The sequence below is a fragment of the Camelus ferus genome, chromosome 5 (genome assembly GCF_009834535.1).
Source record: "Camelus ferus isolate YT-003-E chromosome 5, BCGSAC_Cfer_1.0, whole genome shotgun sequence".
NCBI lineage: Eukaryota > Metazoa > Chordata > Mammalia > Artiodactyla > Camelidae > Camelus > Camelus ferus.
This window is the reverse complement of record NC_045700.1, coordinates 74,095,797-74,111,485: the sequence shown is the minus strand read 5'-3', so window position 1 is coordinate 74,111,485 and position 15,689 is coordinate 74,095,797. Positions and strand designations below refer to the sequence as shown.

Genomic DNA, 15,689 nt, shown 5'->3' with positions numbered 1-15,689 from the left:
TTTTGAGTCAGTTTTGGTCATTTGGGTCTTTCTAGGAATTTGTCCATTTCATCTAGGCTGTCTAATTTATTGGCACACAGTTCTTCATAGTAGCCCCTTTTTTATTTCTGGAAATTCAGTATCTTGTCCCTTCTTTCATTTCTAATTTCAGTAATTTGTGTATTCTTTATTTTTTTCTTGGTTAATACACCTAACAGTTTGTCAGATTTGTTGATCTTTTCAAAGAACTGACTTTTGGCTCTACTGATTTTCTCCAATGTTTTTCTCTTCTCTGTTTTATTCTATCATTATTTTCTACCTTTTGCTTGCTTTGGGTTTAATTTATTCTTTTTTCTAGGTTCTTAAGATGGAAACTTAGGTTATTGGTTTGAGATAGTTCTCCTTTTTTAATGTAAGTTCATACAGCCATTAATTTCCCTCTAAGCATCACTTTCACTGCATAGGATACGTTTTTTTCATCATGTTTTCATTTCCTTTGTAATTTCCTCTTTGATCCATTGGAAATATGTTGTCGAATTTCCCCATATATGTGAATTTCCCAAACTTCCTTTTTTTTGTTGATTTTTTATTTTCTTTCATTGTGATTGGAGAACATACTTTGTATAATTTCAGTCCTTTGGAATTTATTGAAAGTTTTATGATCTAATATATGTTATATCCTAGAGAATGCTTTGTGTGCACTTGAGAAAAATGTATTACACTATCGTTTAGAAGAGTGTTCTAAAGATGTCTGTTAGGTTCAGTTGCTTTATACTGTTACTCAAGTCATCTGTAGCTTCCTCATTGATCTGTCTGACTCTTCTACCTATTATTGAAAGTGGGATATTGAACTCTATTACTGTTGAATTGTTTTTCTCCCTTCAATTCTGTCAGCTTTTGCTTTATTGTTTTTGCTTCACTGGGGCTCTGTTGTTAGATGCACATGCATTTATAAATACTATCTTCTTTTTTAAAAATTTTTTTGAAGTATAGTTGATTTACAATGTTAGTTTCCAGTGTATAGCAAAATGATTTAGTCATACATATACATACATATATTTTTTCTTTCAAGATTCTTTTCCATTATATATTATTACAAGAAATTGAATATGGTTCCCTGTGCTATACAGTAGGTCCTTGTTGTTTATCTATTTTATATATAGTAATGTGTGTTTGTAAATCCCCAACCCCTAATTTATCCCTCTCCACCCTTTCCCCTTTGGTAACCATAGTTTGTTTTCTGTGTCCGTGAGTCTGCTTTTGTTTCATAAATAGAATCTGTATCATTTTTTTTTTAGATTACACATTAAAGTGATATCATATTTGTCTTTCTCACTTGACTTAATTCATTCAATATGATAATCTCTGGGTCCATCCATGTTGCTGCAAATGGCATTACTTCATTCTTTTTATGGCTAATATTCCATTGTGTGTGTGTGTGTGTGTGTGTGTGTGTGTGTGTGTGTATACCACATCTTCTTTATCCATCATCTGTTGATAGACATTTAGATTGTTTCCATGTCTTGGCTATTATAAATAATGCTGGTGTGAACACTGGGGTACATGTGTCTTTTCGAATTATAATTTTCTTTGGATATGTGTCCAGGAGTAAGATTGCTGGGTTATATGGCAAATCTATTTTTAGTTTTTTCATTAATATCCATACTGTTTTCTACAGCGGCTATACCAATTTGCATTCCCACCAACAGAATAGGAGGGTTCATTTTTCTCCACAAATTCTCCAGCATTTATTATTTATAGACTTTTGAATGATGGCCATTCTGAGTGGTGTGAGGTAATACCTCATTATAGTTTTGATTTGCATTTCTGTAATAATTAGTGATATTGAGCATCTTTTCATGTGCCTGTTGGCCATCTAGATGTATTTGAGTAATATCTACTTAGGTCTTGTGCCCATTTTTTGATTGGGTTGTTGCTTTTTTTTTTTTAATTAAGCTGTATGAGCTGTTTGTATATTTTGGGCATTAGTCCTTTGTCAGTCTTGTCATTTGCAAATATTTTCTCCCATTCTTTAGGTTGTCTTTTCATTTTTTGGTTTCTTTTGCTGTGCAAAAAAAGCTTTTAAGTTTAATTAGGCCCCATTTGTTTATTTTTCCTTTTATTTCCATTACTCTAGGAGCTGGTTCAGAAAAATATTGCTGAAATGTATGTCAAAGAGTTTTCTGCCTATGTTTTCCTCTAGGAGTTGTATAGTATCCAGTCTTATATTTAGATCTTTAATCCACTTTGAGTTTATTTTTATCTATCGTGTTAGAGAATGTTCTAGTTTCAGTCTTACATGTAGCTGTCCAGTTTTCCCAGCACCATGTATTGAAGAGCCATCTTTTCTCAGTTGTGTATATTCTTACCTCCTTTGTTGTAGATTGATTGCCCATTAGTGGGTTCATATCTGGACTTTCTATCCTGTTTCATTGATCTATGTGTCTGTTTTTGTGTCAGTACCAAACTGTTTTGATTACTGTAGCATTGTAGTATAGTCTGAAGTCAGGGAGCATGATTCCCCCCAGCTCTGTTCTTCTTTCTCAAGATTGCTTTGACTATTCAGGGTCTTTTGTGTTTCCACAGAAATTTTAACATTGTTTTTGTTCCAGTTCTCTGAAAAATGTCATTGACATTTGACAGGTATTGTACTGAATCTGTATATCACCTTGTGTAGGATGGCCATTTTAACAATTTTGAGTCTTCCAATCCAAGACATGGGATATCTATCCATCTGTTTGTGACGTCTTCAGTTTCTTTCATCAGTGTCTTACAGTTTTTGGAGTTCAGGTACTTCGCCTCCTTAGGTAGGTTTATTCCTAGATACTTTATTCTTTAGTGTGATGGTAATGGGATTGCTTCCTTAATTTCTTTTTCTGCTATTTTGTTATTAGTGTATAGATATGCAACTGATTTCTGTATATTAATTTTGTATCCTGCAACTTTACAGAATTTATTGATGAGCTGTAGTAGTTTTCTGGTAGCCTTTTTAGGATTTTCTATATATAGTAGCATGGCATCTGCAGACAGTGACCATTTTACTTCATCTTTTCCAGTTTGGATTCCTTTTATTTCTCTTTCTTCTCCGACTTGCTGTGACTAGGACTTCCAAAACTATGTTGAATAGAAGTGGCCAGAGTGTACATCCTTGTCTTGTTCCTGATCTTAGAGAAAATTCTTTCAGCTTTTCACCATTGAGAATGTTAGCTGTGGGTTTCTTGTATATGGCCTTTATTATGTTGAGGTATGTTCCCTCTGCCCACTTTTTGGAGAGTTTTTATCATAAATGGATGTTGAACTTTATCAAAAGCTTTCTCTGCATCTATTGAGATGACCATATGGGTTTTATTCTTCAGTTTGTTACTGTGGTGTATCACATGGATTGATCTGCAGACAGTGAAGAATCCTTGCACCCCTGGGATAAATCCCACTTGATCATGGTGTATAATCTTTTTTAATGTATTGTTGGAGTCAATTTGCTAGTATCATTGAGGATTTTTGCATCTGTATTCATAAATGATATTAGCCTGTAATTTTTTTTGTCATATCTTTGTCTGGTTTTGGTATCAGTGTGATAGTGGCCTCATAGAATGAATTTGGAAGTGTTCCTTCCTCTATAATTTTTTGGAATAGTTTCAGAAGGATAGGTGTTAACTCTTCTCTAAATATTTGGTAAAATTTGCCTGTGAAGCCATTTGATCCTGAGCTTTTGTTTGCTGAGTTTTTAAATTAGTGATTCAATTTCAGAGTTGGTAATTGGTCTGTTTATATTTCCTGTTTCTTCCTGATTCAGTCTTGGGAGATTGTACCTTTCTAAGAAATTGTCCATTTCTTCTAGGTTGTCCATTTTGTTAGTGTATAGTTGCTCATGGTAGTCTCATGATCCTTTGTGTTTCTGTGGTGTTGATTGTAACTTCTTTTTCATTTCTGATTTTAATTTGGGCTCTCTTTTTTTCTTGATGAGTCTGACTAAAGGTTTATCAATTTTGCTTATCTTTTCAAAGACCCAGCTTTTAGTTTCATTGATTCTTTCTATTATTTTTTTAAGTCTCTATTTCATTTATTTCTGCTCTAATCTTTATGATTTCTTCCTTTTTCTAAATTTGGGTTTTGTTTGTTCTTCTTTTTCTAGTTGCTTTAGGTGTAAAGTTAAGTTGTTTGAGACTTTGTTTCCTGAGGTTAGCTTGTAATGCTATAAGCTTCCCTCTGAGAATTGCTTTTGCTGTGTCCCATAGGTTTTGGATCATCGTGTTTTTATTTTCATTTGTCTCTAAGTATTTTTTGATTTCCTCTTTGATTTCTTCAGTGATCCATTGGTTGTTTGGTAGCGTATTGTTTAGCCTCCACATGTGTGTGGTTTCTGCAGTTTTTTTCTCTGTCATTGATTTCTAATCTCATAGCATTGTGGTCAGAATAGATGCTCAATATGATTTCAACTTTCTTAAATTTACCAAGGCTTGCTTTGTGGGCCAACATGTGATCTATCCTGGAGAATGTTCCAAGTGCGCTTGAGAAGAATGTGTATTCTGCTGCTTTTGGATGGAATGCTCTATAAATATCAGTTAAGCCTATCTAGTCTAACGTGTCACTTAAGGCCTATGCTTCCTTATTAATTTTCTTTCTGTATGATCTGTCCATTAATGTAAGTGGGGTGTCAAGGCCCCCCACTATTATTGTGTTACTGTTGATTTCTCCTTTTATGTCTTCTAACAGTTGTCTTATTTAGTGAAGTGCTTCTATTTTGGGTGCATACATATTACATCTTTTTGGACTGATCCCTTGAGGATTATGTAGTACCCTTATAAATACTATCTTCTTAATGGGTTGATACTTTTTTCAATGTATAATGACCTTCTTTATCTCAAAGATTTTTGTCTTAATGTCTACTTGGTCTAATGTTAATGTAGCAGCTTCAACTCTTTTCAGGTTACATTTATATCATGTATCTTTTTCTATCCTTTTATTTTCAACCCATTTATGTCTTCGTATTTAATATGTGTCTCATAAACAGCATTCAGTTGGGTCTTTTAAAAAATTCATTTTGCCTTTCTATGCTTTTTAATGGAGTGTTTAATCCATTTATATTTCACATAATTACCCATAAGGTAGAATTTACATCTGCCCACTTTTTTTTTTTTTGATATATCTTATATGCTTTTTGTTCCTCTGTTTCTCCATTACTGCCTTCTTTTGTGTGAAGTAGATATTTTTAGGGCACTGTTTTAATTCCATTAACCTTTCTTTTATTATATATTTTTGATTTACTGGTAACAAAGAGAGTTACAAACAAAAATACATAGTTATATATATTTTTCCATGTACCTGTGTTGCTACATTTGCTTGTATCCCTTATTTATTTACATGGATTCCAGTCATTATCTAATGCCCTTTTATTTCAGCCTAAAGAGCTCCCTTTAGTATTTCTTAAGGCCATTTTTCCTAGACTCACAGTCCAGACTCCACCAAAGGGTGTACACTGGTAAATTACTCTGCACATTTACAATTGGAATTAGAAAGTTGACATCTTAGCAATATTGAATCTTCTAATACAGGAACACATTATGTCTCTCCATTTTATTTAGGTTTTTGATTTATCTTGTTAGCATTTTGCAATTTTCAGCATGTCAAATATTGGACATGTTGTTTTAGATTTGTATCTAAGAATTTCATGGGTTTTTGTACTGTTATAAATATTACTTTTAAGAAATATTGATTTCCAGTTGTTTGTTGCTAATATATAAAAATGCAATTGATTTGAACTTGCATCCTTCAACCTTCCTAAACTCATTATTCTAGTATCTTTTCCGTAGATTCTTTGAGATTTCCTATGTAGACAATCATGTCTGTTGTAAGTAGAGGCAGTTTTATTTCTCCCTTTCCAATCTCTATGCCTTTTTTACTTTTTCTTACCTTACTGCAACAGCTAAGGCCTCGTATGATATTGAATAGGAATGGTGAGGGCATATATCCTTGCCTTTTCCTCAGTCTTAGGGGAAAACATTCATCTTTCACCAATATTGATATTAGTTGTAGGTTTTTTATAGATATAGCTTATCACATAGAGATGGTTCCCCTTCATATCTGAGTTACTGGATTTTTATCACAAATTAATGTTAAATTTTGTGACATTCTTTTTCTGCGTAAATTGAGATGGGTCATATGGTTTTTCTTCTAGAGTTTATCGATGTGGTCAGTTATAGTAATTGATTTTAAGTGTTGAACAAGCTTTGTATTAAGGGGATAAACTTCACTTAGTCCTGATTTGTTAGCCTTTTCTATATTGCTGGATTCATTTTACTAATATTTTGTGGAGGATTTTTCATCTATATGTATAAGTTTGAGTTAATATTTAAACAAATACCAAGTACCAGAGGGACTTCCACTACTAGTAAATGTTCACTGTATAATTTGTAATAACCCTCCTGCTGAAGAGAACTAGAAAAGCAGGGTAACATGTTCATAAGATACCATCTATTTTACAGTTAAAGATACTATTTTAAAAACAAAATAATATTTTTGGTTCTTGGATTTCTTTTCTCCATTTGTTTTTCAAAGGTAGACATAAATGCATTAACTCACAGCCTGCATACTGCAGAGGAAAAGAATAAGCAACTGGCAGATCAGATGGCTTCCCTAGAACTTCAGCAAGCAACTTCTGATTACCATTGGGTGGGTATAAAAAGGTCAGTCTGAAGGAGTCAATTAATGACTAGTGAGTTTAAAAAAATCAAAAGTCAGGAGATAAGTTTTCTTCATTTGTTCATGTTTTGATAATTAGCACAAGTCCTGAATAACTCAGGCTAAAAATGTCAGAGAGCTACATATTCAAACAGTATTCAAACAATAGAGGATTTAAGAAAATAAGAATTTAAGGCAGCTATTAAATATCTGCCTACACAGATGATCTATAATGCTGAAAAGCACAAATATTTCTAATGTTTTAGAGTATTTTCTCCTTCATAAATTGTGAAGAAGAAACTTGTATTTTTTCCCCTTTCTGACAGTTCCCTCCATTAGGAAATCAGTAGTAAGTCTGATTTCTAAAAGCTATTTGACAAGGTCAAGGCATTACAAACAAATGCTACAATTCTTAAAGCATCTCCAAGTGAAGGGGATTTAAAGACATGATTGGTCTGTTAACCAGCTAATAAGTTTTTTGTGTGCTTTTGAATATTTGAAAAAGAATTAGTTACGGCTTCTGTCACATGCAAATCATCTTTTAAAATTCCATAGAGGGCCCTGATGTGAGTCTTTCTTAATCTGAGCTAAATTCTTTCAATTTCTGTCCTAAGCTGCTCATTACTTCAACTATGAAAAATTGCAGACACTAAATCTAAATCCTCTTACATTTTCATGGCTTTAGAGCCAGACTACCTATGTTTCAGTTTTGAGTATTATCCTTAACCTCTCTGAGCCTCAGTTTCTTAATCTGTCAAAATACGGATAATAATGCTATGATTAGGAGGTTGTTAAGATTAAGTTATTACATGTAAAGCATGTAGCAGATAGCTGACATTTATTGAATTCTTTATATCCCAACTGTCCCAGGATGAACCTATAAGTTCGTATCAGAGCAACAAGGTGCATTAGCTCCAATTTCTGGTACTCTCAAACCAGCCCTCCCTCCCCCAGGATTAAAGATTCATCCGTGTCCTTTGTTGTTGTCCAGGCCTCAACTGGGCTTATCTGGAAGACCTCGTCTCAGTCTGCGTGACTCTTTCATGCCCCCACCGCCAGTGAGCAGGCCTGTGGCCCTACTTTATTAGTGACTTTGACAGATCTTGCAAGTGATTTGGTCAGTGTTGATTCTTGTCTGCTCACCACACCTCTTGACTAAGGTCTCCAGTTATTACCCACACCTCACTTCCAGTTTGCAGTTCTGTGTCTCTGCGTAGTATCTTCTCTCACCAAGCCTGCCTGGAAGTGCTTCATTTGGTTGTGAGTCTTGAGCAAAGAGGTTGAGATTTCAGGACTTTTTTTTTAATCTGAGCAATATCATTTAACCTATTGCTGTTCAGTGCTGGCAGTGTATTTTTGTTCTTTGAGAATTAACACTTGAAATTCTCAATAAAAATTACCCTCTCGTAACACTTCTTAATGATTTTTAGAGATATACATATGAGCTGTGTATTGTGTATACCACACCACAGATTTAAACTCAGACCTGGTTTTAGTCCTTGGCTTCATTTACTGTGTGTGACCTGGTCGGATTCTTAACCTCTCTGGCCTTCAGTGCCAAGGGACTCTCCCCTAACTGTGGGGTTCCCACAGCATACTGTTCATACTTGTATCAAAATAATTACTACATAAATTAGAAATTGACCTGTTTACCCATCTGCCTTCACTCTCTTCTAATGCTAGAAGAGTAGTTACTCATCTTTATACTCCCTTGCCTGGCATGTATTATGCCAAATACATAATATCTGTTTAAGAAACATTGATTGGGTAGAACACAGAGGGAAGGTCCTGTCTACTGCCAGGCAGTGCAGAATTAAATAGCATATTGTGTGTAAAGTGTCCATCATACGACCAGCATACTGTATCCATGTATAAATATCATTCTTTCTTTTTTTCCTCACACTTTCCAATTTTAGGTTTGTTTTTGCCATTTCAGGCTTTAATGATGGTGTAATTTAAGTCCATTACCACAGGCAGTCATTTGGGGAGCCACACTGAGAAAAAAATCCAAATGTGGAAAGAAAGATAACTGTTCCTCGATTCAAGTTAAATAACTATCTATCTTCCCACTTCTCTTTTGTATTTTAAACATACATTTTCAAATGGTAGCACCAGACAGAAATAAAATTAGTTCCATGCACAACTAGGGCTTTAATGACTTGAAATTACACAATAAATTAAGTGCAGTATTTCTTAAAACTAGGATGACATCCAGTCAGTGTACACTTGTAGGAGTGACAGAGTTGATTCCATTTGCCAGGGTGCATGTAATACTGATTGTTAAATATTTTGAATAAAGTTCCTACTTAACAATCTGCTTAAATTATGAAATATCTTTACCAAGATGCCATTCTCTTTTAGTTTTATATATTCTTCTAACAGCTTCTGCTAATTTTTACAGCTTATCCAGATTTTTTAAATGATTTTAGAAGTCATTTTGTGGCTTACTATTGATCCTTGTCAGTCAACCTTTCGTATCTTAAGGTAATTCTGTGTTAGCTCCCTGCTTTTCCAAAGACTGATATTTTTGTGTTTGAGTTAAATTGTGTATTCTAACCATTAGCATTTCTTTGTATGCTGCTTCTCAGGTGATTCTCCAGTTTGTTTTGCTCTGCGTATTAATAATCTTTGTAGTATATTGCCAAGATTATTTAAACAAAGGTTAATCTGAGTTCTGCATTGCACAACTCAGAATCTGAGATATTCGCTCATTAAGTGGTCTCTCTCTAATTTCTAGTGTTCCATTGATTTTCTTAAATAGAAGGCCTATTTAAATAATCTGAAAACAGTCATTTAAGTTACTGCCTTAATATCTACTTTCCTTTAGCAACTGGAACAATTTCTTTTTGTTTGTCATAAATTTAAATAAGTTATCCTGTGTCAAATATTAGCACATTTTGATTTTGCTTAGAAAGTTTTCACTTATCAGTGCATTAGTGTTCCCTTTAGTGGCAAAAAAAGGGGAATTTATTTTAAAAGTGTACTTGAAAGATTAGTAGAATTCTTTATACCTTTGCCTAAAAGAGGGAATTTTATTGAGACAAAAAGTGCCATTATTTTAAAAATTCCTGGACACCTTTTGTAAGAGATTCAGACCATCTAAGTGACTCCAAAACGAACAAAAAAAAGCCTTTCCACATTCCAAGAAGACAAGCAAAGTTATTTTTGATTATTTTTATTTGTAATAGCCAGCATATTTTAGGTTAAGTCTAGCTCTTGATTTTTTATAAGCTATATCTATACTTTGCAACACATCGGGCATCTCAGTTTACAGGACTTGGAACTGAATTTTAAATTTTAAATAAGGTTTTATAGGTATAGTGTAGCTTTGTTTCTGCAGCATTATTGGCCATCTTTATAATATATTTTCTGCTGAAGGCTTGATCAGAACATAATCCCAAATGTTGCATTCATGGGATGATTTTACATCATAGTTCCCAAAATGGAAAATACCTTGGCAAAGGTGGACCGTATATCTTCCACAGACAGAAAACTAATTGACGACTCATGTTATGATAATATTATTACTAGCCTCCTATTTATTGATAGCAGTCTACATGTCCCTTAGGTTATTTTGAAACCAATATTTTATTGTTCTGAATGCTTTAAATATATATATTATATATTTATATATATATATATAAAATCATCCTTTCTTTGCCTTAGAGCAACACACAGTGATTGAAAGTGAAAGTTTAAAAAACTGAATGTACGAGTATATATTAATAGGTATGGGATAAATATTGGTCTAATAGGACAAATACCTAGATCGCCATAGTAGTTAATAACCCACTGATGCCTAATACGGAGTATAAATTTTATATTGAATGTGTGTAACTTCAGGGAGAACTAATCACTTTTTATAGTTTTTCCCTAGGTTTTTATCAAGTCTAGAATGTCCAAAGTGGCTTAATAGCCAAGGCAACTATGAAAGAGAAAGCAAGGCTCCAGACTAGTGTGGTCACTTACAGAACGTATGGTATTATGAAAATATTTTGAACAGAAGGAAAAATGAGTTACATATTATATAGAAATCTAGTTTGGAATGTGTTTTTGCTTTTATTTGGAAAATATTCACAGTATTTTAAATGAAATAAAGTGCACTACAAAGTGATGACTGAAGAGTAGCTGTAACTATGTCAGAGATAGTGAAGAAAACGTCTCTTGTGTAAACTAATATCCCTACATGTATGGTTTCATCTTTACAAACTTGGCTAAAGTTGAACATAAAACAAAAGTCTAAATTCTTTAGCTTTAAATGTTGAAAAGGGCCCTTGTTCTATTATTCACAGATTAAGCAAATTAAACCAGAAATAGTGATTATGTCAATGTAGGATATTTGCCAACATTAATAAGACTTTGAACTCAATTTACTGCAAATGATCCATTGCACAGCTAGTTGGCCTGTGTGATTAAGAATTTGTGTTCTCAGTCACATTTGCTTGTGTATTATCCCAACAGTGGATTTATGATGATTTTGACATATGGCAAATATCAGTATTTCCTGTTAAGATATAACACTGAAATTGATTATGGAAGATGAAAATTTCCATTTCCAATCACTAGTAGTGTTCCTAAAGTACCAGTAAGGCCCAGAATTTAATCAAGAGAGGACTATTTTATACTTATTTCTTCTGACAAAGTCTGAGGAAAAAGGTATATGGAAAAAAATAACTGTCGTTATTAAAGGCTGTTTGAGTGATTCAATATGTAATTTCATGACATACAGAGACCTCAGTAATGTTTATCCCAGATAACACTGTTTCGAGTACTTGATCAAACAGTGTTGGTGTTTCCAACAAAAGTTTCTTGGTTTTGTTTTTTTTTTAACTGCCTTTTACTATGGTAACTGAAGTGTCTCCTATTATCAAAGTAGTGTGATCATTTGCAGCTCCTATTTTCTAAAAGAACTACAATCATCCCTCAGTATCCATGGGGGATTCCTTCAGGACCCCATAGATACCAAAATACACGAATACTCAAGTTCCTTAAATAAAAGTGTAGTATTTGCACATAACCTTTGCACATCCTCCCATATACTTTAAATCATCTTTAGATTACTTACAATACCTAACACAATGTAAATTCTATGTAAATAGTTGCCAATTGCCAGTGGAAAATTCAAGTTTTGCCTTTTGAAACTTACGGGAAATTATTTTTTTCCTGAACATTTTCATTCCATGGTTGGTTGAACCCATGGATGCAGAAGCCGTGGATATAGAGGGCCGACTCTATACAATCCTCAAACACTATGTTCGCAACCACTGATGAAACCACCCCACGCCTGGGTTAGATTGCACCTACAAAGAAATAAATGATGTAACAAAAACAGGACTAATAAAGAACAACCAGCTCTGGTACTCTTGAGGCACTCAGACTCCCCTTAGCGTGTTGTGTATTAGCACTACGATCAGCTACCTAAAGAAAGGCTAAGAGGTAGAAGTAGCAAATAAATATGAATCCTCAATTCATTACTGTAGAAATAGTAAGAGTATAAATACTTGTTTAAAAAGGAAAATGATTATTCATTCTCTGCCTAAAGATATGATACCTGTGTTTGCTTTATCAGCTTGCCCAACAGCAGGTGGAAAATGTCTTGGGAAAAATTACTGAGAGTAAAAATAAACTGGCCTATGAAAAAGGAAAACTCCAGGTATGAGATTTCATTTTCTGATTTTTGTTGTCTAATTTTTAATGTCAGTTGTCAAGCTAAATATCACTGGATTTTGAGAGGACCTAGCTCTGTCATTTACTAATTCTGTAACTTTGGACAAGTCTTTAGACCCCCCCTAGGTTTGTTCCCTCATTCAAATCCAGGTGACTTCTGCTTGCATGCCTGTAACATGATGCTGAAACCTAGAATTGTGAAGTCAGACTCATTCTGTGACACAGTCAAGCTTTATTAAAATTATTTTATGCATGGTGATTTGCTGCCAATGTAGAGAGCCCATGTTCTGTCTCTTTTTATTGAAGTATAGTTGATTTACAATACTATATTTGTTTCAGGTGTACAACAGAGTAATTCAATAGTTTTATAGATTACACTCCATTTAAAGTTATTGTAAAATATTGGCTATGTTCTCTGTGCTGAACAATAGATCCATGTAGCTTATTTATTTTATACATAGTAGTTTCTATCTCTTAATCCCCTGCTCCTATCTTGCCCCTCCCCTTCCCCTACTGATAACCACTAGTTTGTTCTCTATAGCTGTGGGTCTGTCTCTGTTTTGTTATTTTCATTCCTTTGTTTCACTCTTTAGATTCCACATAAGTGATAACATACAGTATTTGTCTTTGTCTGACTTATTTCACTAAGCATAATTCCCTCCAGGTTCATCCATGTTGTTGCTAAATTTCATCTTACGGCTAAGTAATATTTGAGAGAGTGTGTGTGTGTATGGATGTATGTATATGTGTATACTACATCTTTATCCATTCATCTATTGATGACACTAAGGTTGCTTCTGTATCTTGGCTATTGTAAATAATGCTGCTGTGAACTTTGGGGTGCTTGTATCTTTTTGAATTACTATTTTCATTTTCTTCAGATGTATACTTAGGGGTGAAATTGCTGGATCATATAGTAGTTCTGTTTTTAGTTTTTTGAGGAACCTCCATACTGTTTTCCATAGTGGCTGCACTAATTTACGTTTGCACCACCAGTGCACTAGAGCTCCCTTTTCTCTCCATTCTTGCTAATACTTGTTATTTGTGCTCTTTTTTATAATAGCGATTTTGACAGCTGTGAGATCATGTCTCATTGTGGTTTTGACTTGCATTTCCCTGATGATAAGCAATGTTGAACATCTTTTCCTGTGCTTTTTGGCCTTCTGTGTGTTTTCTTCCCCATATTTTAATTGGGGTTTTTTTGATACAGAGTTGTGTTAACTGTTAATAGTTTGGGTATTAACCCCTTATCAGTTTTATCATTTGCAAACATTTTCTCCCATTCAGTCTTTTCCTTTTGTCAGTAGTTTGCTTTCCTGTGCAAAAGCTTAGATTCCATTTGTTTATTTTTTATTTTGTTTCCTTTGCCTTAGGAGACAGATCCAAAGAAATATTGCTACAATATATGTCAAAGAGGGTTTTGTCTGTTTTCTTCTAGGAATTTTATGGTTTCAGGTTTTAACATTCAAGTCTGTAACCTATTTTGAGTTAATTTTTGTAAATGCTCTAAGATAATGGTCTAGTTTCTTTCTTTTGCAAGTGGCTGTCAAGTTTCCCCAACACCGTTTATTGAAGAGAAAATCTTTTTCCCATTGTATATTCTTGTTCCTTTGTTGTAAAATAATTGACTATATATGCATGGGTTTATTTGTGAACTCTCTATTCTGTTCCATTGATCTATGTGTTTCTTTTTATGCCAGTATCATACTGTTTGGATTACTGTAGCTTTGTAGTATGCTCTGGAATCAGGGAGCATGATACCTCCAGCTTTGTGTGTGTTTCTTTGAAAGACAACAATTTCTGTTGGCTGTTTAGTGTCTTTTGTGGTTCCATATACATTTTATGATTATTCTAGTTCTGTGAAAAATGTCATTGCATTAAATCTGTAACTTGTTTTGGTAGCATGGACATTTAACAGTATTAATTCTTCCAGTCCATGAGCATGGGATATCTTTCCATTTCTTTGTATCATCTTCACTTTTCTTCATCATGTTTTATAGTTTTCAGAGTATAGGTCTTTCATCCCCTTGGATAAGTTCATGCCTAGGTATTTTATTCTTTTTGGTGCAATTTTAAATGGAATTGATTTCTTGCTTTCTCTTTCCGATAGTTCATTATAGTGTATGGAAAAGCAACAGATTTGTGTATATTAATCTTGTATCTTGCAGCTTTACTGAATTCATTTATTCTTTTTTTTTTTTTTTTTTTTTTGGTGGAGACTTAGGATTTTCTATGTAAAGTATCATATCATCTGCAAATAGTAACAGTTTTACTTCTTTCCTTCCAATTTGGATGCCTTTTATTTCTTTTCCTTGTCTGATTACTGTGGCTAGGACTGCCAAAACTATGTTGAATAAAAGTGGCCAGAGTGTATATCCTTGTCTTGTTCCTGCTCTTAGAGGAGAAGCTTTCAGCTTTCACCATTGAGTATGATATTAGATGTGTCTTTGTCATAATGGCTTTTATTATATTGTGATATGTCCCTTCTGTTCCATCTTTATTTGGAGTTTTTATCATGAATGGATGTTGAATTTTGTTAAATGCTTTTTCTGCATCTATTGAGATGATCATGTGATTTTGATCCTTTTGTTAATGTGGTGTATCACATTGATTGATTTGTGGGTATTCAACCATTCATCCCTAGAAATCCCACTTGATCGTAGTATATGATCCTTTTTATATATTGTTGAATTTGGTTTGCTGATATTTTGTTGAGGATATTTGTGCCTATATTCACCAGAGATATTGGCCTGTAATTTATTCTTTTTGTGTGTGTGTGTGTGTGTGTGTGTGGTATCTTTGTCTTTGTATCAAGGTAATGGTGTCCTCATAAAATAAATTGGGAGTGTTCCATCCTTTTTAATCTTTTGGAATAGTTTAAGAATAGATATCAGCTCTTTGTATGTTTGATAAAATTTCCCTGTGAAGCTGTCAGGTCCTGGACTGTTGATGGCTGGGAGTTTTTTCATTACTAATTCCGTTTCACTACTAGTGATTAGTCTGTCCAGATTATCTGTTTCTTCCAGATTCAGTTTTGGAAGATTATGTTTCTAGAGTTTATCTTTCTCTTGCTGCCTGTAAAATTCTTTTTTCATCTTTAACTTTTGCCATTTTAATTATATGTCTTATTGTGGGTCTCTTTGGGTTCATCTTGTTTGGGCTGAGTCCAGGCCGGCTCTGTCTCCCCCAGGTACTCATTCTCCCTGGCAGTGGCAGCCTTTACCATAGTGGGGAGCTGCACAAGAGCAAGGGGGGTTCCTGGAGCTGGCATCCAGTGAGGGCCAGGGCACTTACTGGGTTGGTCATAGGAAACTGGAAGGAGCATCAAGCAGTTTTCAGTCTTTCCTCTGCCTTGTTCCTGGGAG

The 15,689-nt window shown here is 34.0% G+C and overlaps 1 protein-coding gene across 1 annotated transcript in view; it reads left to right on the top strand.

Annotated features, from left to right (window-relative positions):
• Positions 1-15,689, top strand: part of CCDC150 (coiled-coil domain containing 150) — a 58,724-nt gene that overhangs the window by 23,702 nt on the left and 19,333 nt on the right. The window contains 2 exon segments of the mRNA XM_032480135.1: positions 6,535-6,648; positions 12,227-12,310. Of these exon segments, the coding sequence (XP_032336026.1) occupies positions 6,535-6,648; positions 12,227-12,310 (198 nt within the window).